We start from the raw sequence: 25,027 nt of genomic DNA on the forward strand, positions 1-25,027 counted from the left end.
TTTCAGACTTCCGGAAAGCTTTTAATCATGTTTTTTAAGAATAAATCCAGATGTGATATAATTATCAGAAATATAAAAAAATGTAAATTTCCAATATTGGCAGAACGCCAACGCCAATTCCATTTTTGTCTTCCTCTCACCCTTTAAATTTAAAAGAACAATTAGAAGAAAAAAAGGAATGAAAGCAAATTAAATATAATGCAAAAAATAAAACCTATCTTCCTTAAGTGCTATTAAAACCTCCTGTATATACTTTTCATCTGTCGACTACTTCCTGGTCAGCGAATTCCTATATTTAGAACTTCGTCTATTCTTTGGGCCTCCAGGAATATTGTGGCATGTTCATAACACATGACATCATACCCTTCAATAATTTCTCATACTTTCGATTGATGCACAACGAACGCTCAAAGTCGTTCGTTGACATGAATGATGTCTCAGCAATTCTAGTCTGAGACCTCAAATTGCAATGCACACATTTAGTGTACCGATTACTAAGTTGCGATGTCATCAATGACCTTCTCTAATTACACTGGCTTCGACTGTCTCCCGTAGGTAACCCTGTATTCAAAAATCGTTAATAAAGGCACATTAGTTTCAACCGTTCATGAGGTAACGCGTAATTATTGTTGATGACCGCACGGGGTCCTTTATGGACCACCACATAGCGACACGTGAATAAGTGGCCGAATCCGGCAGTTAATAAAAACTTTAATAGTGAAAACAGTGAAAAAACATTTCAAGAAATTGATCAGAGTGTGTTGAAAATGAACTTGAGTGTGAAACTTCTATTCTTGCGCTACCCGATGGATCTGTTAAAAAAACTTTTAACCATGTGCTATAAAGACCTCCGAAGTGAAAAATATGCTTAAATGTTCGTAATATGAGCCAAAACGGTGGATTGCTACTAAGAGAAGTCACCAAAAAAAAAAACCCGCCCGCGTAGCGTAGCCACACTGACTTTGATGTTCGGACTCGAGCTGCTGCTTATATTTGTGACCAGATTGGAGGAAAGTAGTTTGTGCAACAGTTCGAAGAATTTCATCGATTCCATCGATGGTTGTTGTTGTTTGTTGGGTTAATTAATTGCAACGAATACAGCTAAGTGTAATTGTTTTGAAATGGCGATAAACGAAAAGTGGCGTTTACGAAACGACCACGGGCATTCGTTTCTACGACAAAAAAATTAGTTTTAATCAGATCCTGATTTACAACGAACTGAAGCTAAGTGGATTTTAATATGCAAAGGCGAAGAAGCCGGGAATTGTCCATTGTTCCACACACAACAAATGTGAATCGTGATTTAGTTTTCTGGTCGAGTGACGGATTCTGGTGTCGCATTGCGCATCTCGATTCGACAGCAATTTCGTACGACCGCTTACATGGTTTGCTCGTTTCGAGTCGAGGTGCGCAATGCCACCCCTGGTTTACTGAAATTTACACACGGAAGATATAAGTACATTCGAGACGAAAGATAGTTCAGCTGGGGTAGAAGATTCGTGGTCATGAGGAAACGTACAGCTGCCGGCGGATGAGAAATGTTCCGGCATGCGACGTAGACATGGTGAAACCTCCGAGATTCTTTGGAGGAAGTTTCTGGTAGCTTCGAGTTCACTAGGACATCCGAGATCGTAAGTTAAATAGATATGATAAGTATGCATTTTTTTCTAGATTGTAACTTTCGTGCGACATTTTTCTAGATGAACTCCAGTTTTTTTTTTGGAGAAAATTTTGTAATTTCTTTGATGCTTAAGAATTATAACTGTGCATCGTATATTAGGTTTTCGTATTAATTATTCAGCTGCGTACTAGTTTCGTTTTCGCGTGTATTAGTTCATTTATTTGTATTATCTACTAGTGAAAATCACATGTAAACTTCAAAGAAAACCGAAACTGTTTTTTTTTACATTTTACGTAGAAATGAATCTTTTTGTGCATTTTAGAAAAATTACAAACACAGAAGCTCATTGAATCCAATATTTAGCATATAAAAATAAGTGTTTTCGAACGACAAAATTTTCTTTTGCTAGTTACATGCAACTGAATTGCGCGATACAAAAGTAAAGTCGAATCATCCGAGTGTAGATAACCTTGAACACGCCGCTTATTAAGTTTTATTATTCAATTATACATTATAATAAGCAGGGTTTCGACTTTTCGTTTCAATGAGACCAAAGCAAGCGTTTTTCGGGCCAAGGGAAAATCTTGTTTCGTTGTTTATGTTGAGGATCATCTTTCACCCATCAATCTTTTCTCTAGAATTAGCATTGGAAGATGAACGAAAATCTTGCCTATTAGATGAAAATCCTTTTTCGTTTCATTTCTTTCACCTCTCACTCACTTTTCGCGAGAATTATCGCAGAACAATTATAAAATTGTATGTCCGCGCCGGGATTCGAACCCAGAATAGTAACAATAATAGCTGTGGAGATGCGCTTACTTTAGCCACACCACCACGCTATCTGTATGAAAGCGTTAAGTTATTTGTTCCACATAAGCTACTACCATTTGCATTGATGATGCCACGAAAAGACTCGAATATGAAAGAAAAAGAGCAAACCAACGTTTAGCGGCAATCGAAGTGAGCGAAAAATTGTTATCACTCTCCAGGCTGTTTTTCTTTCCCGAAAAGCGATTTCTCCCCGAAAACATTCGTGAGGGAAAATCATGTGCTCCTGAGATTGAGTGAGCATTATGAACCCTGAATAATAAGATTATTGCCACAAATGGACACAAAATAATGAACTCAATAAGCAACAAACTAATAAGACTAATAATTAATAAAAAAAAAAATTATTATTATTAACACAAAAACACAAAAAAAAACGTTGTTAGCATAGATGTTATGGCGGAGTTGAAATGAAAATAAATATGTAAATGCAAATGAAAAAAAAATGAGTAAAAAAAAAAAAAATATGTGAACGCACGTACATACGAAGGAAATGGTTCCTTCCTTGTAAATCATTATCAGGAATATTAATATTTAAAATTATTTTAGTTTATTTTTAATCAGACAGGTCTTTGAGTCAACAAATAAAAACAGTAAATATCAAATCATAACAATGAAAACTTTTTTTAACATTACATATTTTTGAGAAAATAGAATTATCTCATGTAGTTTTTTTTTCATCTTTATACGAAACTAGTCGACCCGGCAGACGTTGTCCTGCATAGTAGGCGAAAATACGCGTTGTGAACTGCCCATGCAAAGTTTCCATACGATTCTTAATTTTAGTTTTTCACGATTTACTCCATCTTACCCGTGATTTTCGCATAAAGAAATATCATATAAACCCGTCGGAAACGATAACGAATGTTTCTGCTGAAGAAATGAAAAAAATCCATCCAGCCGTTTTCGAGTTATGCGGATACGAACACAGACCATTTCATTTTTATATATAAGATTTCAAGCTGTCGAATATCGTTTTTAATTTTTCTACTACATCATATAAGTTTACTGCTCCTTGAATTCATCTCATAGCTCCGATTTCCATCCCATGAAAAACAAAGCAATAAAAAGGTATTTGATTTGTTTATTATTTTTGTGATTTTTTTAGCAGTGAGCACGTATGTTTTCAAAAAGAAGCGACAAATTCGGTGCTGTTATTTTTTTGTTTCACGGTGAGATGAATATATGTACAGTGAGATGGAAAACGGAACAGTTCCCCTAGTATCATATTATGTTTGAGCGAAATACAATTATTAGACCTTTTACTGTATACTACTTAAAAATATTTCACACAATCTTCACTGTTTATGTATCAGTTTACATTACAGCATAATAAGTGGCATATGAGTACTAAGCTGAACTAAGATAACATATTAGAAACAGACAGTTAAGTTCTTTTCTTTTTGTTAGCAAATCTTAATTATCTCTTTTATCTTTTTATTTGTCTTTATTTGCTATTTCAAGTAACCAGAACAAATTGTTTTAAATTTAAAACTTTATTATCAAAATGTAGCTAATAGACTTTTGACTAAATACTACCTAAAATGTATTCAAATGTCTACAAAATATTACGGTATTCAATATGAATTAAATGCATAATCTTTCTTAAAACAAAGTCTTTCCCTGCTACAACCAAAATTATCAAAAATAATAGTTTTTGACTTTTTACACAAAATATGATTTCTAATTATGCTTTACTTCAAAAAAAACATTTTTTGAAATCCTTTCAAACAATTTTATATATTGAAATTAATCATTTGAACGATCTATGCATTTTAGCGTTACGTTAAACTTTAAACAACATGACACAAAAAAAAAATTTTTTTTTTGTTTTCGACTAAAATGTAAACACAATTTTTATATTCATACCATCTCATTTTTGATTTTTATGTTGCATCCTATAATAATTTGCGTTTTAAATGTATCACTTAATTGATTTTAACCTAGCCTACTAATCACTGTACAAAAGTCAATGATTATATTTATTCCGGCTCTAATTTGCCTTCAAATTAAAAACAAAACAAATTTTGTATGATTTATTTTTAATAATTAATAACATTCAAAAATAATCCTACACAATATTTGGTATTAATTATAAATGTATCCCAAATTCCATCTGTTATGCTATATTTTACCTGTTCAAAAAAAAAAAGAGGTTGAAGTCACAGTACTTTCATTTTTGAACATTCTGCTCTGCTACTATGATGCAAAAAAAAAAAAATTAAAATTTTTCCATGTTAGTAATTTTTAATAAAATATATCTAAGACAAAATATGATATAAATAATAAAATATTATACAATATATTAATAGTAAAATTTAATAAAATTTGAAATTCTTAAATTTAAATTTGCAACACATTATTTTTTGAAAATATTTCTGATATTACAAAAAAAAATCAAATTCAACACAATAATTATATTATAATGAACTTATAAACAAAAGAAAAATTAATAATATAAAAACTCAATTCAAGAACAAAACTGTTATAATTTATCACCAACTATCAAAACTTTTAAATAATAAATAATAAAATAATAATAACAAAACTTTCAAAGTAGTCAACACTAATAAAGACAAACATTAGCATTACCCTTTCCGTTTCAATTTTAATTTCTTTTTTCAAGGGAAACTATTTTTTATAACGAACTATATAAATTATGTTTTGTTCCTAAAAGACGTATACTAACAATATTTTCAATTTTAATCCTTGAACCACCCACAAAGCAAAAAAAAAAAAAAAACCTCTTTTCAGGAATCACTAACAAATAAATAACTTAAACCTTCAAAACCATTGATAACAACCTCGATTCATAAAAATTTTAATAAAAAAAGTAGATACGATATATAAAATACGATATGACTAGATAATTATAAAATAAAACTAAACAAAATACAAATTAAAATAAAATGACTAAAAACTTTATAAAAAAAACGGACGTAAATAATAATATCAACAAACTACAAAGTAAGCTCAAACATATTTGTTCATTTTTATTATTTATTACGTAATTACTGGGCGAAAAGGCTTAAAATCCCCAGAATTTCGTTAAAAAAACAATACATTTCATTATTTATTTACTCAACCCCTGGGCGAAAAGGCTTAAAATCACCAGAAGGTTGTTAGAATTAGAAAACAAAAAAATATATTCTCCTTAGCTATGCGAAAAGGCTTAAAATCCATAGCAAGGAATGCCTGGGTGCTAGTAGAAAAAAGGGTTTGCAGGCCTGCACCCACTTATATATTTATTGATGAAATTTTAATATTGCCCCAGATGCCCGGATCAAAAGGATACCGGATGCCCGGAAGAAGTAATGGCCAAGCTCTTATGTTTGAAGCCTAAATTTATTGGAAAAGCGACCAGATTAGACTGCGCACGCTATTTTTTTATTATTACCCGGATGCCTGCCTTAATGAAGAGCAGAAGGACGTCATAGAGTGTAGGAAAATTTATTTATCGGCAAAAGTAATTTTGTCACTGATAACGTGTTATAAAACAAATTTGCATGTCCTTGTATATTTATTAACTATGATTGAATTCGGACACATCTGTCTTTAATTATATTATTTTGTTCATAATAAAAAAAAATCTTTCTATTGTATATTTCGTAAGACGTTACGAATTCTACAGAAGAAATAAAAATTGAATAAAATTTATGAGAACCTTCCTAATCCTAATGATTATGATATACGTCGATTGAATTTCTCCAGATGCTTTATAAAAATTCATATTGAGACGCTTAAATTGATTTAATTACCAGTTCAATTCTTTAAAGACAAGAAAATGTTATTCATTGCAACATTCAAACACAGAAGCCTGATCAACTTCATGTGTACGAAGCAGTTACAAATGGATCTTATTTCAGACTTATATATAATTATATAAAAGCCAAAATGTCTACGTATAGGACTATTAGCATTGACGTTGATTCCAAATAATGAATAGCCTTCTCCAAATCAATAGATAAATACAAAGAATAATATTTTTTGTTCTGAATAATCCAGTTACCAGTTTATATAATTACAGTTACCAGGTGATAATGATGATGTTTTTAACTACACCCAACAAATAAGAAAAATACTTTGCTTCAAAACATAGACATATAAAGTAGCTTGCAATTCAAACAAATTACATATTTTTTTCATACATTGAAAAAAAAAACCCAAATCAAAACGACTTTACAATACTTAGGAAGACTGCTATAATAATTTAAAAAACCCAATTGAAGTCTTAAATGAAACAGAAATCAAAAACATCATTAAGCAATAGCGTGAATGGCTTTGATTCTCTTGTTCCTTTTATAACACAAAACCAAACATTCAACAAAACTTATTTAAAAACTTACACGTTATTTGAATTAAGCAATAAGTACCATTGTACAATCTAGATTTATATCACATAGAATTAAAATTTAAATAAAAGTAGTACACAAAAATATTATAAAAACTTCACAAACAGAAAAAAATCAAGAAAACAAATATAAAAAAAAATGAGATGTCAATCTGATTCAGCTAGTATCTACATTACTAAAGTTGTTACAATTTTGTGGAAAAAATTGCCTAGGGGGGAGGAATGATAGATCATAGAAGTTCCCTTCTATATATAGTTAACTAACGCATAATTTGTTTTCATAAAATATATTTTAATCAAACATGGTTTTGCTATTGATATTCTGTACCCATACTTTTGTGAGAGATAATCGAAGCCATTCATTTCCATAGGGGGATGGTGTGGCATGTTCATAACACATGACATCATACCCTTCAATAATTTCTCATACTTTCGATTGATGCACAACGAACGCTCAAAGTCGTTCGTTGACATGAATGATGTCTCAGCAATTCTAGTCTGAGACCTCAAATTGCAATGCACACATTTAGTGTACCGATTACTAAGTTGCGATGTCATCAATGACCTTCTCTAATTACACTGGCTTCGACTGTCTCCCGTAGGTAACCCTGTATTCAAAAATCGTTAATAAAGGCACATTAGTTTCAACCGTTCATGAGGTAACGCGTAATTATTGTTGATGACCGCACGGGGTCCTTTATGGACCACCACAATATTATTGTAGCCCACCAGTAAAACAACCAGAAAATAGGGTAAACCACTACTTGTGAACATGATCTGATCCCCGGCACACTGCACAGAAAATTAATAATTTATACTTTTCTATTTCTTATGGAAATATTATTTGGCTGTCCATTTTTAATCCTTTTAGAGGTTTTATCACCATAGTGGTGGTGGCTGGCCCCATGATTACTTCCGGTCTTTTACTATACTTAGTATAGTAATAGTCAAGCATTCGTTGTACATATGATTAATATGGGGGTAAGCGTGAAGAAATGTTGTAGAATTTAAAAAGAAAACGAATGTTAAGACCAAGTGCCACTGGATGACTCCAAACGGGCCAGTATAATGTGGGGTAGTCAGGGTTTAACTAAATTAGCTAATAGTATAACTTATTTTGCCACGCAACAATTTCAGTATAGGTAATTTGTTTCTACGAATCAAATTTCTAAAAGTTAGGTTTTCAGCATTACTTAGCGCAAGAGAGGGTTTAAACTCTGCGTTACATTGCATTTTTTCCCCCGATTCGGTGCATTATTATGAGTGATCAGCACTCATGGAACACATTGTTTAACGCGGATGTCAGCCGGGATCGCTCAGAGTGTAAGATTTAGTTATAATTATTTTTGTTTTTTAGGCATCAAATGTTAGGAGCATGTTTTCAGCGTCACACAGCCCAGGAGAGGGTGTAGGCTCTGCGTTGTAATGGTATATAGTGTGGGCCGTCCTTGATTGGGGTCCTGTGGGTCGCATGTAGTGGCTGTACTCGGGGCGGTTGTGTGTTGAGGGCGGTTTCTGGGCAGTTAGGATTGAGTTTTAATATAGACGGATGTAGGATTGAACAAGTTATAAACTTCAGGGTTCATATTGTGAGGACTATTGACAGCCAAAGCGTTGAGGATTATCTTTTGGTTGGGAACTGAATTAATTTATCCGATTTGGAATCCTAGATTGAATAGTAGGTATATATGGACAGTAATAGAAACTATAATACAGTTATCGTTTTATTTTATTAAGTATTGAGGATATGTTTTAGTTTAGTTATATAGCAGATATGCATGTGTGATAACCATTAATAAGGCAGAATTATAAGAACTGTATTTTTGTCTTTGTAGTAAGATTAATTACTTACTAATGTTTTGCGGGCTGGCGAGTGAAAGCGGCCCAATTCTTTTATCTACCTCTTTCCAGACGACCAATGATGAAGAAGACTTCCAGACTTCAAGAAAATCATATAGTTCCGGTATCAGCAGTGGTATTCATAACTAATACTACCTACAACCACCGTCAATACAGGAAGTCTGTGTTCACAACGAGAATACTTCAAGGACAATCCCAACATCCTCTGTGAATTGCAGATAAGTATTGCGTTTATATTTTAATTGCACTGAGCTCGTTCTAATCTGTTCGGTGAATGAATTGACTTGCCACATATTTAAATACATCGTGAATAATCAATATCATTAGTAAATTTAAATATTCCCGTAGATTAGAAAAGCAAGTGCATAAATTACTATTTTATGGCAACATATCACAGCGAAATGGGACCCTTCGGAGCCTTGAGTAAGATCTCGGTCCGGTTGCATCTAAGGAGATCTTAGTGCAGTGCACACCGGACGTGTTGCCCAGTAGACGTATCGCTCAGCGGTATTTAAATACAACGCAGATAGGCTATGGTCAGAGGGTGCGTTGATATTACCAGATTACCAGATTTTAGAGGTTTTATCACCATAGTCGACTTTCTGTCGATACTACTGTTTTACACGAGATTTTATTTCGTAACTACATTTCTTCGGCTTATTAGTCAAACAAAAACGTGTCAGCAAATTTAAAAGCAAATCACCAGACCTGTATTGCACGAAACCGTCGACATGTAACTTGTCGTGGTAAATAACGACAGCATGTTTCAAACGTGTTTTTGAAGCTAGCAGTGTTCAGTAGAAATCGAGTAAATCTGTATTATGGACTATTAACTGTGTTTTCATGTTTCTCAATCAATTAAATTGTACTGAAACCTTTTGAAGATCGACTATGAAGCATGAAAAAAACGATTTTTTTTTGTTGCTCGATATTTGGATATGTATTCAACCAGCTTCATTACATATCTTGTGAAGTTAGCAAACATCGTAAGATAGTTTTAGGATATTATGATGAATGCTCCACATACCAAGTAAGGTACACTGGGGGAAGTGGAAAAAGGGGGTAAGTGTAAAAATCGACTCGAAAAATTGGAATTGTACGTACTTTACAGTTTTTACCACCTTTTAACATTATGCTAGAAGATACTTTGATGCTTACACTAATATTATGTTAAAATTTGAATAATACATACACTAACCCGGTTAACGCTTGAACTGTAATTTTAGGTTTCGCGAAAAGTTGATTTTTGCATTCATAAAATCAATTCTTATTTGCACCAATTGTCCTTTTTTCAAGTGAATTTATATCACAGGTGACCATTTTAATACAATTAAACTAATCCCATTCAATTGGTAGTGGTTTGTACCAAGAAAGCAAATAATTCAAAGATTTTACACTTACCCCAGGTATCAAACACTGCGGGGGAAGTGGATAATGTTCTAATTACGCAATTTTTTTCTTCCCTCCAGGGTTTATTTCGATAGCTATGAATCTTAATATGTTCCTTCTTTGTTATCATTGTGATTCCAGTGGTGATTGGACTAATTTAAATGAGAAAATGCCTGATTAATCCACCTATTGATGTTGATGCCTTTCACATGTCTTAGATATGAATAAAAAATATATAAGAAAGCTAAAAATAGCACTGATAGGTAAATATATTGGATAATTCACATTGATTTTTATTCATAACAAGTTTCGCCGTTGAATGTAATTTTTTGCGAACAAATTGGTCCAGGACAAGTGCTTAAGAATAGCTGATAATTTTGTACGTGCTTTACGCACATACAAACATACAAATACGCACATACAGACATCATCTCAATTCGTTAAACTAAGTTGATTAGTTTATAACCCTGTAAGTCCCATTTTTCCTTTAAAAAGTTCATCTTTGGGGCGAACATATAGGTTTTACGTACACTTAGTGTTCGAGAAAGCAAAACCAGCCCTCCCCTAGCTATTACGAAAAGTCCTCGAGGACCTATTCCGTTAAGGTAATGAAATTATTGCACAAAAGATACTCAGAGCAATTATCGTATTGATTTTAGTTATGTTAACTAGTCATCACTATTGAAGGTTAAGATAACATGGGTTTTCCACTTACCCCATCCCACTAGGGTAAGTGGAAAAACAACTCCAATCTATTTCCATAAATTTCAAGCGACCAAAACGGTATGAATTACCGCACAGTTGGTGCAAAATTGACTGTTTTAGACAGCCCATTTTGATTGAACGCATTTAGATCATTTAAACTGGTTTTACACTAATTCAAACATGCACTATCGATTTTTCCTTTTCCACTTCCCCCAGTGTACCTTAATACTATTGCGGGATAATGTGTAATATTATCATAAAGATTAGAGTTGGTTGCCTCGTGGGACTGAGCTAGTACGCTTTTAGTGGCACAAGGTTGCTTTAAGGGCCCGCTAGCGTATGCATGCAGTTTTTTTTATAGAAGAGCATACTGTTATAGAAGTTCATACTTTATACAGAGGCGCAACGTTAAGCAGTTGCAGTTGATTCAAAAGTATAAGATTGCTAATGGCGCTCTTTTTTGCGTGACCAGTTTGCTTGAAAATGGCAGCTAAGTACCGGTACTACAAGTGTCAAACTGATGTTGGTGAGAAAAACAAACATGCACTACAGCATGATGCATAGTAAACAGCCAAACTATGCTTATTAAAGCATATTTCAACAAAATACGTATATTTACTACAGCGCCACTAGCGTTCTACACGCTAACCTGGACCTACCCAGAATCATGTCAAAGTGACCCAGATTCGCCAAACCGTGGTTACTCTAATTTGGGTTCGGGTACCTAAACTCAAATCTGGGTAACCGAACAAGCGAAAAAATCTGGGTAACCGGTACCCAGCTCAGGGTGGCCACCGAACCGGGAAAAACGGGAAAAGCGGGAAAAAGACGGGAAATTGAAGTCACCGGGAAAAAAAGCGGGAGTTCAGGACATGTACCGGGAAAAAATAAATTTTCGTGAAGTTACATTCGAAATTCTTCAAAATTTTCAATGAAGTTGATATAAGAAAAGTTTTACTCTATTATGTTTTGTCGTAATTTTCCGATGGTGTCTTGCCGGGACGTAGAGGCGTGGCCTCTCGAGGCTGTTGACCATCCATTGGAAAATTCGGAAAATTATTTAATTAACTCGTTATTACAGGACGGGGATAGAATCTACCCGAACTGATGCCGCTGCTGCTTGGGGAAGCGCCGACCCACTGGTGTGACCGTCCGTCACCGCGTCCGTCTGAAGAATGAGCCGTGGTGCTAATGCACCACTGCTTATATACCCTCGCTTCTGTGGGAGGAATTAGGCCCGTCCGGCCTACTGCTGCTTGGGGAAGCGCCGACCCACTGGTGTGACCGTCCGTTACCGCGTCCGTCTGAAGAATGAGCCGTGGTGCTAATGCACCACTGCTTAAATACTCTCCCTTCTGTGGGAGGAATTAGGCCCGTCCGACCTACTGCTGCTTGGGGAAGCGCCGACCCACTGGTGTGACCGTCCGTCACCGCGTTCGTCTGAAGAATGAGCCGTGGTGCTAATGCACCACTGCTTAAATACTCTCCCTTCTGTGGGAGGAATTAGGCCCGTCCGACCTACTGCTACTTGGGGAAGCGCCGACCCACTGGTGTGACCGTCCGTCACCGCGTTCGTTGAGTGAATGTCGCAGAATGGTGATACTCTTCGTTTTATATCAATAATTGAGTATGTTAGGCTCCGCCCATTTGAAGAGTGTTGCGCAATGCCGTTACAAGGCGATTTTTTTTTTTTTGATGCAAGCGAACAAGATTGTTAAAGAAAACGGATTACTCATTCAATGCGTACAAATAAATTAAATACAAAACGGTTTATTGGTTTTCTAATTACATTATCTTAATTTATTAAATTTCCCTTCTTTAAATCCACCGCCCGTATTACTACAATACTTTAGTCCTCTACTCTCTATTCGAATTCATCGGTACAAAATAACTTCTTTTATTTATTGTTAATGTTATCTTTTTCAAACATTCTGTTCTTGTTATATTGAAATAATTCCAACGCCAGTCACGGTTTGTTTAAAGTTGTTATCAGGGCTTGCATGCATCCTTCTCAACGCTGCAGGTGAATCCCACTTTCTTGTCTAATTCGCCGATGCTGCAATTAGTCCTCCTAATAGTAGATAAGAAAAAATCTTATTTATTTATTATTATTATTTTTTTTAGATAAGTATTTATAGAACTTGCCTTATTCAAAAATACTGAATAACACCATATCTTTGAATCGGTTTGGTTTCCGAGTTAATCTCTTTGGTCGTTGGACGATGCCCTCGTCTTCAATTATGTCATCTTCCAGATCAACCGTAGAATAACTTTCTGCATAGTCCTGTCTCCCATCTATTTCTTCTCCTTGCTTCTCTAGGCTAGTATTCGGAGACACCTCAAGACATGTCGGAACTTTTTTAACGTCTTGTACATTCCGAGAGTATTGCACGCCTCGTTGACTGCGAATTACGACCTTAGCTCCATCTCTAGCTACTATAACAAAGCGTTCTTCTGAAAATGTAGGGTCCGACTTCTGCTTTTTCTGCAAAGCTACTAAAACTGTGTCTCCTACTTTTATATCCGATAGTTCTGCATTTCGACGTCTGTCGGCATACTGTTTGCTTTTCAGTTTGGATACTGCGTCTTTCTCGAGAATGTCTGCGCGGTCCAATGGGTTCGGGGCGTTAGTTTCCCAAAGGCTAGGAAAGGTTCCGCGCCATTTCCAGCCCACTAGCAGTTCAAATGGGGTAACCCCAAGACGCGAAAGGGGGCGTATTTTATTGTGCGTGTGAACGTATTGATCCAAGGCTACTCTCCAGTTTATTTTATCCAGACGAGCCGCTGCTAGCGCCTTCTTTATTCCACAGTTCTGCCTCTCCACAGCGCCGTTGGACTGCGCACTCAGAGGGATGGACTTACGAATTTTAACGCCCCTTTCTTCCCACGTTTTAGTGAACCTCTCACTTTGAAACGGAGGACCGTTGTCGCTTTGCATTGCCAGGGGATAACCCCATATTTCAAATATTTTGGTGAGCGCTGTATTAGTTGTTTCTGCGTCTATATTTTTCATCTCGATTACATGAATGTATCGAGAGTAGGTATCTACTACCACAAGAAATTCTCCTAATCCAAAATCTCTGTCTGAAAAAAAATCTATCTGGAGAATTTCCCAGGGTCCATTCGGTAACTCTCGACTGACAAGCGGAAGTGGTGCGCTTTTCTTTGAAAGTCTCAGGCATGTTTCACAGCTGTTGATAAATTTATGAACCTCTCCACTCATTCCTGGCCACCAGAAGTGGTTTCTCAAGATCCGTTTCATTGAAGCTGCTCCTATGTGCCCTTGATGTGCTAACTCAAGAGCCTTAGTTCGCAAAGTTTGAGGCAAAATTACTCGATCTTCTTTAAATATTAACGCACCCATCAGTCGTAACTGCTTGGCATGGCATTCATATGCTTGCAAGTGTTTGCTCCATTTGGCCAGCATCATACATTCTCTTACTTCCATCTGCTCCGTGTCGATTTCAGCTTCTAATTCAATATTATTCCAGTTGATTTCCATGCTACCCACATCTAATGCAAAGAGCAAGTGATGATCGGACGAGTCGTCGAAAGCCTCGATTGGTTTAGTTTCTATTACCATTCTAGATAGCGCGTCTGCTATATTCTCGTTACCCGATGCTCTCTACTGTGAAGTCGTATTGCTGCAGCCTCAACGCCCATGCTTCGGCTCGCGATACAGCCCTTTTACCGATTCGGTGCATTCCGCCGAAAATAAATTCATTAGATTTGGCATCCGAACGGATTTTGAATGAGATGCTTAGCAAATAATTAGAGAACCTTTCCACTCCCCATACCATAGCTAAGGCCTCCTTCTGGGTATGGGGATACTTTTGTTCTGCTGGAGATAACGCCTTTGATGCACAGGCAATAACTCTAGGTTTTGAATCCTTGTTCATTTGAACCAGCACGGCTCCCAGACCATGAGGTGAAGCATCAACATAAAGTTCCGTTTCGTCAGTCCGGTTATAGTAGCCTAGAGTTTTGATCTGCGTCCATGCTGTAGTTGTAAGATATTCAAACTCTTGATCTAAATCTTTGGACCAGTAAAAACTCTCCGCTCGTGCTAGCTCCCTCAATCGCCAAGTTCGATCTGCTCGGTGGAGTATGAAGCGATCAATATAGTTTATTAGGCCTAGAAAACTCTTGACTTCGTCCTGGTTCTGTGGTCTGCGGAAATTCCTGATCGACCTTATTTTCTCTTCTTCAACACTCCATCCATCTCCAGACAAATGAAATCCTAGAAAAGGTACTTCCTGTTGCCGCAACAAGCATTTACTTTCGTTGACTCTGACATTATGGTCCTCTAGTCGCTTCAGCACTTCTTTGAGGTTTGCATCGTGCTCTTCTATTGTTTCCCCAAAAACAAGTACATCATCCAAATAGTTTATTGTGCCATTGCATCCAGAAAGAATGATAGCCTGCATTGCCTCCTGGAAAATGTCTGGCGCATTACACAATCCAAATGGAAGCCGCCGACATCTGTATAGACCTTCGCCCTTCGAAAAGTTTGTTAAATGGCGGCATTTTTCGTCTAATTCTATGTGAAAAAATGCATTTTTCAAGTCGATGGTCGAAAACCATCGAGCTCCATGCAGTTCCATAAGTATTGCCTCAAAAGTTGGCATTTTGAAGGGCGTACGATATATGCATTTGTTTGGGCCTCTCAGGTCAATCACCAAGCGAATGTCATCCTTAGCCTTGGGTACCACCAGTAATGACGAGCAGAACGATCGATCCATTTCTTCAGTCACAGGCTCGATAATTTTTGATTTCAATAGTTCGTTGAGCTTTAACTGAACTAATCTCTTAAACCCAGGTGGTATGTGAGTGTATACGTTTCTAGCGGGAGGCAAGTCTTTGTTATAATGCAACAGCACTGGCGGAATATTAAATTTCGGGAATTCTTCCACTGTGGCGTCCATTACCTTATCCACCAATGCTAGTTCACATTTCCAGATATTCGTAAATGTTCCTATGGGAACTCGTAAGCCAACGTCCAGTAGACTATATCGTGCGGCTGTATTAAAACTCATTACCGATCTTGATTCTTCTACAACGTAGAATTTTTCAATATACACTGGTCTGTCCCGTGATACGTATAATGTAGCTGAAAAGGTTGCTATCACTTTGATATCTCCTTGTGATGCATATGCGCGCAACCTTTTATCCGAGGAGTAGCATAGATCAACCACCATGTTCAATTTGGACTTATTAGATAGAATCTTATCAAGTGTTTTTCTTGTTACGGTATTTACTTGAGCCCCGGAATCTATAAAAAATATAACACGTGTCCCAGCTACACGCCCTACAACGCAGGCATCTTCTTCTGTAGGTAGGTTTGTGGAGGGTACTGCGCATATAATTTCCTCAGTTCGGTTACCTTCGTTTGACGTGATCGGTGGGAACACTTGTACCTAGAATTTGAAGTGTTAAAACCCATCTACGATCTTGGAATTATGCTATCTCATCTAACTTTTTACTTGAACACCATATGATACGTAAATATTTTTCCTTATAGAAATCATTGCTTAATATAGTTTTTTTTTTTAATTCGAATCAATAACTTAACCCATATTCCGAATATTGGTGTTTTAACACATATTGGATGGTTCTTGATGACATCCAACCCCAAAATAAAGGACAGTTGATTTGAAGTCAAATAGGCTTCAATGAAATCAAAATATAGACCAAGTTCGGAATATAAGTCGCCTTATCTAGCAGTTAAGTCAGATGAAAAAACAAGGGGCAAGAGATCAAATAAATATCAAACGCGCTTTATCTGTAAATTCAACATTTGTGCTTTTATTTTGTCTTTTTCAACTTTTAACATTTTTCTTCAAGTGTCAGATGAAATAGCTTTGTGTAACAATTATTCTGGATCAACATTCATATTTACCTTTTCGTCATGTTCTTCGCCGTTTTGCTTGATCGCAGCAATCTTTGGCTTGGGTTCTCCATCTCCTGGGTCGTTAGATGCCCGCTTTGATCCAATTCCAAACGCAGGTTGGGAAGCACACATACGGGCCAAGTGTCCGCGGCGCTTGCAGTTGTGACAAACTTTGTCAAGATTGGGGCAAGTTGCGGGATCGTGGTACATACTTGCGCAACGCCAGCATGAAGCACGTGCCCTACCTTGAATTTGAGCTGATCCTCGTCGAAAAGTTCCTCGCCCACGCTGGGCGCCTCTGAATCGTAATCTTGTACCACGTCGGTATGGTAATCTCTGTTCTGGGGTTTCCATTACCGCTGCTACTGTCGCACTGTTTTGGCGGGTCAATTTCTGATATTCCTCTTCGTTGAACATTTCCATTTCCCGATCACGTACCATTGAGATAAGGCTGTTCATGTCACCCTGGTTCACCCAATTCCGATGGGCTAAAACACGTACCCGGCTATCGGAGGTACCTTTGACAATAGTACGGAATACCGCCTCCATCTCCTCGTCACATGCGTATCCGCATAACTTTGCGGCCGCCGCAACCCGACGAACGAAAGACACGCTGGATTCCTCACTGTGTTGTGTTGTAATCATCAGTTTACCTCTTTGGCCTATGATGTAGGTTCTCGATCCGAAGTAGTGATCTAATCGAGCCATTGCATTAGAGAAGGGGTGCGATTGTTCGCCTGGCATGTCTGTTGTTGATGACGTTCCTTGCATCACTTCTAGTAGTTTTGGGCCAGCTTTTATTCGGAAGATGTCCATCTTCGAACGCTCATCGGTAGCTCGGACCAGATTGAAAGACGCCGTAAGTATCTCCTTCCAGTGTTCATACGCCTTTTTGTCGACATCAGTCTCGCCATCAGACGGTCTACATTCTGGAATATTCAGCGACCCGAACGACATGTTGCTCATAGTAGCCAACAAGGATTCGTTCCCTGATGATGTGGAGGGTCGTGATTCAAAACATTCGCTTGGTTTGAAATTCACTGAATCGTTGTCCTCTGTGGTTGCTTCAAGTGCCCTCAATGGCCTTCTTTTCTCGGCACGCACTGTAGCCAACTCGGCCTTCAAGGCCGAAAGTTGTTCCTGTAACATTTTCTTAGTGACCTTAGCTTTTGGTTTTCTGTGGAAACAACAAAAAAAAACACGCATGTATTAACCTATTGCTACTAACTCTGCCTCGACTATCAGAGCTCATAGGTCAATTCAATTTAGGACACTCTGTCTCGACTATCAGAGCTCCTATTTTCTAAGGAAACTGCCTCGACTACAGATCCTTTTCTTTCTTTATTATTATTTTTATTATTACTCTTTTTTTTACACTTACCGATCAGGAGATTTTGTTCTTGTACCGGCTGCGCCATTGTCGTAATTTTCCGATGGTGTCTTGCCGGGGCATAGAGGCGTGGCCTCTCGAGGCTGTTGACCATCCATTGGAAAATTCGGAAAATTATTTAATTAACTCGTTATTACAGGACGGGGATAGAATCCACCCGAACTGATGCCGCTGCTGCTTGGGGAAGCGCCGACCCACTGGTGTGACCGTCCGTCACCGCGTCCGTCTGAAGAATGAGCCGTGGTCACGGTGCCCCGGTAAACCGTTATTATAAAATAAAAATGTCCATCAAAACCAAGTACAGGGCTCGTTTCCTGTAGTAATTCTGCACATCTGGACCAATTTTTAAAAAAAATCCCTAGGAGGAATCTCGAGAAATCTTGATTTGAAGTTTTTAATTAAGAAATTTCAAAAGAATCTATATTTTAATTCAAAATTAATTCAAAAAGTGGTCCAAGTTGTTTTCAACCAGTTTGCATTTGTTGCCTTTATTACAATTATAAATTTTTACAACTGATTAAACTCACCAAACTGACTCAGGTATGTTTTTTGTATGGCTTGAAGCCGTCTATCTTCAAGAATGCTACCTCTCGTTCAGAACCATTCATGAATTAACGTGCAGGCTGCAGATTCTTTGTAAAATGCCATTCAGATTTAAAGTTTGTATTTTTTTTATTGTATTCACAAATGTATTTTAGCATCAGAAGTAAAGATTGGAGTATAGAAAAAAAATTATGAAAAAACCAACAGCTTAAAGATTTGTTAGTAGTTTAGTTGTTTAGCATTATATAACAGGTTAGATTTTCGTCAGATGCTGCAACAATTGAATTGACGGAGCTTTATCATATTCTGAGATTTCCCCGCAAAAGGATCATCGGACTGGTAATGACTCCAAAAATGGCGGTAAGGAAAAGCTACGATTTTTATGAGTGAGCTCGGCATATAGAATGAGATCTCGAGAACCAAGGAAAACATCAGGAAAAATGCACAAGAGAAAGAAAAAAAAATACAAGCTTTGTGCATATTCTTTTGGGGTTTCGGTTACGACGAAGAAATATTCAATTTTTGAACTTTTAAAAATACTTTAATAAAGAAACAAAATGAACCTTTGATTATCTGCGTCACTACACATCTAGTTCGGAATTGTTAATACGATTTTAAAGTTGCTCGAGAAGCGCCATGTTGAGTAAATTTATGGTTGAATCAAGTACAGATGAGGCATCAACAAATTGCATAGAGTTCACAGAATACTGATCTTTCGGATTACGTCATTACTCTGCTTGAACATTAACAATTTTCTAATTAATATTTCAATCAGCAGGTTCTGAATGATTTCAAAAAAGTGTACGCAAGATACAGCTCTTTGAAACTCGAGCATGGTTTTGAGGAAGCAATTGATGGCTTTGCTAGCAGCTTCCATTCACGTCAAAGTACCATATTTTGAATTATCATGTTCCAGAGTTCTGTAGAGGTACCGGAATAGGTTGTGGCTTACATATCAAACATGCTTTTTCTAGTCCGTTGATTAGAGCTTTGACGAGATTTGGCAGCAAAGATCGGTTAATAAGTGCTGTAATCGAGTATAACAGCTTCTAACTACTATTATTCTACACGAACTCTGGTCTTACTTCTCTCCATACTCCATCTCCATTCTCTCCATACATAAACACTAAATTAAAATTAATTTTTACCTTCCATTCTATTAAACATTGAAAGCAACACTTATACTAAACTCGAGCAAGTTAGCCATACAAAAACATACTAAGATAAGTCAGTTGTAAATATTTATAGTTCTAATAACGGCAACGCGTGCTTAGGGCAATCTTTGGCGTTGTGCAAGAGAATGGTGTGTGGCGGCAAAGGATGAAACAAGAGCTCGCCCAGCTCTACGGCGAACCCAGTACCCAGAAGGTAGCTAAAGCTGGAAGGGTACGGTGGGCAGGGCATATTTCAAGAATGCCGGACAGCAACCCTATAAAGCTGGTGGTTACTTCCGACTGGCAGGTTCAAGAAGAATTAAAGGACATCTATCTAGGTGGATTAATCAGGATTTTTGGTGATATTTTTGGATTCTTTTGAAATTTCTTAACTAAAAACTTCAAATCAAGATTTCTTGAGATTCCTCCTAAGGATTTTTTAAAAAATTGGTCCAGAGGTGCAGAATTACCCCAGGAATCGAGCCCTGTACTTGGTTTTGATGGACATTTTTATTTTATAATAACGGTCCACCGGGGCACCGTGGTGGTGCTAATGCACCACTGCTTATATACCCTCGCTTCTGTGGGAGGAATTAGGCCCGTCCGGCCTACTGCTGCTTGGGGAAGCGCCGACCCATTGGTGTGACCGTCCGTTACCGCGTCCGTCTGAAGAATGAGCCGTGGTGCTAATGCATCACTGCTTAAATACTCTCCCTTCTGTGGGAGGAATTAGGCCCGTCCGACCTACTGCTGCTTGGGGAAGCGCCGACCGACTGGTGTGACCGTCCGTCACCGCGTTCGTCTGAAGAATGAGCCGTGGTGCTAATGCACCACTGCTTATATACCCTCGCTTCTGTGGGAGGAATTAGGCCCGTCCGACCTACTGCTGCGTGGGGAAGCGCCGACCCACTGGTGTTACCGTCCGTCACCGCGTCCGTCTGAAGAATGAGCCGTGGTGCTAATGCACCACTGCTTAAATACTCTCCCTTCTGTGGGAGGAATTAGGCCCGTCCGACCTACTGCTACTTGGGGAAGCGCCGACCCACTGGTGTGACCGTCCGTCACCGCGTTCGTCTGAAGAATGAGCCGTGGTGCTAATGCACCACTGCTTAAATACTCTCCCTTCTGTGGGAGGAATTAGGCCCGTCCGACCTACTGCTACTTGGGGAAGCGCCGACCCACTGGTGTGACCGTCCGTCACCGCGTTCGTCTGAAGAATGAGCCGTGGTGCTAATGCACCACTGCTTAAATACTCTCCCTTCTGTGGGAGGAATTAGGCCCGTCCGACCTACTGCTACTTGGGGAAGCGCCGACCCACTGGTGTGACCGTCCGTCACCGCGTTCGTTGAGTGAATGTCGCAGAATGGTGATACTCTTCGTTTTATATCAATAATTGAGTATGTTAGGCTCCGCCCATTTGAAGAGTGTTGCGCAATGCCGTTACAAGGCGATTTTTTTTTTCGATGCAAGCGAACAAGATTGTTAAAGAAAACGGATTTCTCATTCAATGCGTACAAATAAATTAAGTACAAAACGGTTTATTGGTTTTCTAATTACATTATCTTAATTTATTAAATTTCCCTTCTTTAAATCCACCGCCCGTATTACTACATGTTTATTACTCAGTCGCACTGAATTATTTGATTTTAGTACACGGTGTGTGAAGAACAAAAATTAAGTAGATCTTTTTCCCAAATCTAATTTGTGTTATCACTAGATCATTAGATGAGATGCTTCTACTTTTTTGTAATTTTCAATTGCATGGAAATAAAAAAAAATATGTTGTTAAATATATAATTTAACACTTATTCAAGAGTCCAGAAAAAATATTGTAAGCTCTTTTTAGTGGAATGTATTCAACCGTCTGAAATTTTTAAATTTCATTATCTTGCAACTGTGTGTCGTTCAGTGTCTCGTACTTTACTCGACTTTGTCGAGTCAAGTTGAGTCAAGTACGAGACACTGAAGACGACCACACAGTTGTGGTCGAAATACGTATCTACAAAGATATCGAAATAATTGGTGGAATTAAATGGAGAGTACTTAACTCGTCTTAGACTTATTCAAGAGGTGTTTATTATTATATTTAAAAATTATACAAATCATTGGAAATTGTTAATTGTTTGATTTTGTCTGCAATATTTTAAAGAGTAAAATATCAAGCGGGCTTGGTAGTCATATGGCTACTGCTTCTGCCTCATACGCAGGAGGTCGTGGGTTCAATCCCAGGTCCGTTCCATTCTCCTACTATCTTTCTCTTTATTTCTCATGTTCTAGCAATCGCTAGAACTTGAAATGGACTTCCATACCGTTTCCATTACTATTCCTATACCTTCAACTTGAGTATTCTATCAGTAATCTGCTAGAATTGGAAATGAACTATAGAGCTCGTTTCCTACATCCAATTAGAAATTCCATCAGTTACCTTCTCCTATCTATCACATTGGCAGCTCGTTAACCAAGACGGACCTCTGCCTCTCCAACCTAACCCAGAAATTCCAACAAATTCCGCATGAACTCGTGGCAAGTGCAGAGGTATATTCGACTTGCAGTGGGCGAGTGATTGCATCATCATTTCCTCCCCCTTCCCTACATTGACTTGCATTCTGACGTGGCAGGCGCCAGTATGACCTAACAAATGAGATCACCAGTACTTGTACATTGAAGATGTGTGCTAGTCCCAAGCAAACATCTGTTGGTTCCCTGTGCAAGAACAGCTGATCTGGTCACAATGGAGTAGCAACGACGAGCAGTCAATCAAGCTCAAGCTCAAGCTCAATATTTTAAAGAGTAAAATATCTTTAGTTTAGTATTTTCCACAACTAACCTAATATAATAGAAGGCAATGATGGTGAAAGATATACTGCAAGATTTTGTTTATCTTGTTACACGGAAAATAAGGAATAAGTTCCAAAACTTTGAAAATTCCAATATTGAATGGGAACGTTCAAACTTTTTAATGATAAATTCAATATTTTATTTTATGGATAGAAAATTGAAATAAAGAAAAAAAATACTATAAATTTAAATCGTAATATTAATTGAATTACGAAACTAATTTTTCGATTGCTCAAAATGTGCTTATAGATATTTTGGAAAATAAAATAATAATTTTGATCATCAACAAACATTTGGGTTAAATCGGTGTTCAAATTAATTTTGTGGATTTTCAGAAAAGCGATACCAATAACTATGATGAGATAATATACTGCTCTACTTACTTTATTTCTAATTTCTCCAAGTTCAAAACTCCGATTTAATTCGAATTACTTCATAAGAGAATTGTGTCTTTCCTCACATAATTTTGCGATAGTTTGAAAAGCTACCTCAGTTACTCAGGAAAGTATTCTTTCAAATAGTCTGAATAAGATCAAACCGAGAGCTGATCATTAAAAACATTTCTGCTATAGTATAAGATACTACATATACATTTTCAATGTTTTCTATGAACATTATGCTCTAAGAAGAAAGAATTAGACTAGACGGGCATGCAATGTCCATTAGAGTGATTCAAATTTTGACTTTTTTGCACCCCGATGCTTAAACGATTGTATTTGCTATTTAAATAAACCTCCAAAATTTTTAGCTAATTTGGATGTAATTTGATTGTGCACACGTCATTTGAAGTTTGTATGAAAATTACTATGGAAATCGCCATTGATGTAAAAGATCGTTCCGTGAGGTGGCCCATGAACTATTTGAATACAATTAACGCTTCGACTTCATAGAACACTTCCTAAGTTGAAAGACAGTTGTTGTTGCGAAACGATTTGACTTTTGTAAGCAAAGTTATATAGAAAACAAAAAGGCTCATTAATGATATTGATGTTATTCTTTTACGTGTTAAATTGAATTTCCCACGATTCAGTGTTTTCCTAATAACTTTTCTTGTAAGCATCACATCGTTTCGCAACAAAGATGAGCTGCTTCTTTGCCAAATTTGCTCTGTAGCCAATGTATTTATACGTTTTTAAAGCATTATGGGAAGCGTTGTGGAACGATTTACCCAAATGTTACTGTTTTCATATCGATTTTCATACAAACTTCATATTGCGCGTGCTCACTCAAATTACAACCAAATTAGCTAAAAATTTAGAATGATTGTTAAAATAGTGAATGTAATCGTTTAAGCACATGGGAGCGAAAAAATCAAAATTTGAATCAGTCTATTGTCCATTGGCTCTGCCAGAAACATACGAAAGCTTTGCAACGAAGAAAATAAATCTACGAAAGTTTTGCACATAAGAAAAGAATCAAACCATTATTGTAATTAGGTGCTAATGTGGTATTGTATTACCATATTGATTTAATTCCGGCTGAAACTAACTACATGGCCACGAAGTGCAAAATTAAGGTGTTCCTGTTGATTGAAGCATTTCGCATAACACGCTGTTGGTAATTTAATTTATCTATATTTTAAGTTAAATTAAAACCGGGAAAATTTGACAAAATTTATCGGGAAAAGCGGGAAAAAACCGGGAATTTGAAAATCGAATTTCAGTGGCCACCCTGCCAGCTATTTTCGCTCCAGAAAATTATTATTGTGTAAAAAATGTTAAAGAAAATAATTTCCCCTAACGCATGTCATTTGCTGGCTGTGCCGACAATGCTCCGCCGCCATTAATTGCCGTGTTGCCAGAACAACATACATACGTATAATGCTTAGCTTAGAGTCACTACATTCATGACAACCTATACGTCATATCTAACTTACTCGTATTGTCTACAATTTAACGTCAAAGGTTTCTTTATAACCGTTTTCTTACCTTATTTTCAACAGATCAATGGACGCTGGTTTTAGTAAATCCTACCGCAATGGTTCGCATGCTTCCACTTCACCGCACGCCCCCGGTACGCTTCCTCCCGATTTGCCCGGATGCAATTCGCGACGAAGAGTCATCACCGGTGGCTACCAAAAGCGAACCGCTCAGAGTCCACGCGAGGAGAGATCCCTGCAAACGTCATGCAGTTTGCCAGAAACGCCTATCTTCGCTCGCGGGTAAGACAACTTCAATATTTCAAACTATTCTTCAGTTGCTAACATATGAAACTTTTCCCCTTTTGCAGCAGCTGTGATATTCCACGAACGCCTCATCGGCGGGCTCCGGAGGTACCGCCGCATGGCAGCGGAAGCCGAACAGCACCTCGGACCAACACCAACACGACCAGCAGCCTTGGGTCGTCGGTTGTTGGCATCGGTAAGTTACTCGTCGCAAAGGCTTACTAACACCTTCGCTTTATCCAAGACGCTTCTGTGACTACCATAGAAAGTATCCCACAGGGCACACACCACCCA

General features: G+C 37.4%; 1 protein-coding gene across 6 annotated transcripts in view; it reads left to right on the forward strand.

The window, feature by feature from the left end:
* LOC134211909 (mucin-2) overlaps positions 1-25,027 on the forward strand; it is a 358,556-nt gene that overhangs the window by 264,598 nt on the left and 68,931 nt on the right. For 5 of the 6 annotated variants that reach the window (XM_062689292.1, XM_062689293.1, XM_062689296.1 and 2 more), the window contains 2 exons: positions 24,512-24,730; positions 24,799-24,929. In XM_062689292.1, the coding sequence (XP_062545276.1) occupies positions 24,512-24,730; positions 24,799-24,929 (350 nt within the window). The remainder of the gene's footprint in view (positions 1-24,511; positions 24,731-24,798; positions 24,930-25,027) is intronic. The other variant, XM_062689294.1, reaches the window with a different exon arrangement.

The sequence above is a fragment of the Armigeres subalbatus genome, chromosome 2, assembly GCF_024139115.2.
Source record: "Armigeres subalbatus isolate Guangzhou_Male chromosome 2, GZ_Asu_2, whole genome shotgun sequence".
Lineage (NCBI taxonomy): Eukaryota > Metazoa > Arthropoda > Insecta > Diptera > Culicidae > Armigeres > Armigeres subalbatus.